Source organism: Neomonachus schauinslandi, chromosome 9, assembly GCF_002201575.2.
Source record: "Neomonachus schauinslandi chromosome 9, ASM220157v2, whole genome shotgun sequence".
NCBI lineage: Eukaryota > Metazoa > Chordata > Mammalia > Carnivora > Phocidae > Neomonachus > Neomonachus schauinslandi.
In genome coordinates this window covers 13,644,512-13,647,242 of record NC_058411.1, presented here as the reverse complement: position 1 = coordinate 13,647,242, position 2,731 = coordinate 13,644,512, and the positions used below count along the sequence as shown (strand labels likewise).

General features: G+C 37.3%; 2 protein-coding genes across 2 annotated transcripts; both read left to right on the top strand.

Annotated features, from left to right (window-relative positions):
- The first annotated feature begins 329 nt into the window (after positions 1-329).
- On the top strand, positions 330-1,590 carry LOC110571506 (eukaryotic translation initiation factor 3 subunit E-like). Its single transcript, XM_044917998.1, has one exon. The coding sequence runs from the start codon at positions 330-332 to the stop codon at positions 723-725; it is 396 nt and encodes a 131-aa protein (XP_044773933.1). The 3' UTR covers positions 726-1,590.
- LOC123325691 (eukaryotic translation initiation factor 3 subunit E-like) lies at positions 864-1,590 on the top strand. The gene has a single exon (XM_044917997.1). The coding sequence runs from the start codon at positions 864-866 to the stop codon at positions 1,530-1,532; it is 669 nt and encodes a 222-aa protein (XP_044773932.1). The 3' UTR covers positions 1,533-1,590.
- Positions 1,591-2,731: the final 1,141 nt, after the last annotated feature.

The following is a 2,731-nucleotide window of genomic DNA, read 5'->3' as shown; positions in this document are numbered from 1 at the left end:
TTCTTCCCTTCTACGTAGATCCAGGTTTCCAACTGGTATCATTTGCCTCCACCTGAAAAGCTTACTTAAACATTCCTTATGGTATAGGTCTCCTAGATGAAAAGTCTTATTTTGCTTTCATTTTTGAAGGATATTTTTTCTAGATATAGAATTCTACTTTGACGTTTTTTTTCCCTTCCAGCACTGTAACAATGCATTCTCCTTTTCTTCTGACTTGCATTGTCCCTGACAAGAAGTCTGAATATCCTTGTCTGTGTCCCCTGTTTATAAAGGGTCTTTTTTTCTCTGGCTTCTTCTAAGAACTTTTTCAGCCCTTTTTACTTGGCAAGATGGTGGAGTACGACTTGACTACTTGCATCACGCACTTTTTGGATCAGCATCTAGTCTTTCCGTTGCTTGAGCTTCTCTCCATAAAAGAGATACATAATGAAAAAGAATTATTACAAAGGAAATTGGATCTCCTTAGTGATACCAACATGGTAGACTTTACTATGGATGTATACAAAAACCTTTATTCTGATGATATTCCGCATGCTTTGAGAGAAAAAAGAACCACAGTTGTTGCACAACTGAAACAGCTTCAGGCAGAAACAGAACCAATTGTGAAGATGTTTGAAGATCCAGAAACTACAAGGCAGATGCAGTCAACCAGAGATGGTCGGATGCTGTTTGACTACCTGGCGGACAAGCATGGTTTTAGGCAGGAATATTTAGATACACTCTAAAGGTATGTGAAATTTCAATATGAATGTGGGAATTACTCTGGAGCCGCAGAATATCTTTACTTCTTTAGAGTGTTGGTTCCAGCAACAGATAGAAATGCTTTGAGTTCACTCTGGGGAAAATTGGCCTCTGAAATCTTAATGCAGAATTGGGATGCAGCTATGGAAGACCTTACAAGGTTAAAAGAGACCATAGATACTAATTCTGTGAGTTCTCCACTTCAGTCTCTTCAGCAACGAACATGGCTCATCCATTGGTCTCTGTTCGTTTTCTTCAACCACCCCAAAGGGCGTGATAACATAATTGATCTCTTCCTTTACCAGCCACAGTATCTTAATGCAATTCAGACAATGTGTCCACATATTCTGTGCTATTTGACTACAGCCGTCATAACAAACAAAGATGTTCGGAAACGCCGACAGGTGCTAAAAGATCTTGTTAAAGTTATTCAACAGGAGTCTTACACATATAAAGACCCAATTACAGAATTTGTTGAATGCTTATATGTTAACTTTGACTTTGATGGGGCTCAGAAAAAGCTGAGGGAATGTGAATCAGTACTTGTGAATGACTTCTTCTTGGTGGCTTGTCTTGAGGATTTCATTGAAAACGCTCGTCTCCTCATATTTGAGACTTTTTGTCGCATCCACCAGTGTATCAGAATTAATATGTTGGCAGACAAACTGAACATGACTCCAGAAGAAGCTGAAAGGTGGATTGTAAATTTGATTAGAAATGCAAGGCTGGATGCCAAGATTGATTCCAAATTAGCTCCTAACTGGGCAACTCAGGACTCTGGCTTCTACTGAAGAACTGTATAAAGACAAGATGAAAAAACTATAAAATAAAGATGAAATAATAAAACCATTATATAAAGGGTGACCTACATTTTAGGAACAATTAACAGTTTGAGTATAAATTTTGGGGAATTTGAATAAAATTGGCTGTGTTTCATTTAAAAAAAAAAACTTTTTCATCACTGGTTTTCAGCAATTTTGGTTATATGTATTGTGATGTGCTTTTATTTGTGTTTTTTCTGCTTGGTCTTCATTGAGTGTCTTGGACCTATATTTTTAGTTATTAAATTTGGGGTCACTTTGGCCATTATTTCTTCTAATAGATTTTCTGTTCTCCCTTTTCTAGGGCTCCCCTTTCATATATATTCGACTACTTGATCTTGTCCCGTAGGTCACTCAAGTTCTTTCATTTTTTTCAGACTTTTTTTTCTCCATATATTTCTTTTGTTATTTCTTCAAGTTCACTGATCTTTTCTTCTGCAGTGTCCAATCTCTTGTTACGCCTACCCATTGACTTTTTTTAATTTCCTTTGGTTCCATTGAAATTTTATTCATTTCTTTATAATAGTTTGCATTTCTTTCCTCATGTCATTTCCTCTTGAACATATTTATAAGAACTATTTTAAAGTCCTTGTTTGAGGGCGCCTGGGTGGCTCAGTTGGTTAAGGGACTGCCTTCGGCTCAGGTCATGATCCCAGGGTCCTGGGATCGAGTCCCACATTGGGCTCCCTGCTCAGCAGGAAGCCTGCTTCTCCCTCTCCCACTCCCCCTGCTTGTGTTCCTGCTCTCGCTGTCTCTGTCTCTGTCAAATAAATAAATAAAATCTTTAAAAAAAAAAAAGTCCTGGTTTGATAATTCTATTATTGCTGTCATTTCTGGGTCTGTTCCTATTGATTAATTTTTCTTTTGGTTGTGACTCCTGTCTTCCTGCTTCTTTGAATGTCTAGTAACTTTTGGTTGCAATTATGAACATCACACTGTTTTGTTTCTGGATTGTGTTGTCTTTCTTTAAAGAATTTTGAAATTTGTTTTGGCAAGTATTAATGTACTTGTGGATTAGCTTAATTCTTTTGAGCTTATTTTAAAGCTTTGTTAGGTTGGATGTAGAGTATCCATTACCTTAGAGCTAGTTTATCTCCACAACTATGGCACAATTTCTGAGGTCTCTAGTAAATGCCTCAGTGGTTGTAGTATGCTGAATAAAGGCCTCC

What these genes read in the sequence shown, in the direction of transcription:
- LOC110571506 (XM_044917998.1), top strand. Translation starts at nt 330, where the DNA reads ATGGTGGAGTACGACTTGACTACTTGCATCACGCACTTTTTGGATCAG.
- LOC123325691 (XM_044917997.1), top strand. Translation starts at nt 864, where the DNA reads ATGCAGAATTGGGATGCAGCTATGGAAGACCTTACAAGGTTAAAAGAG.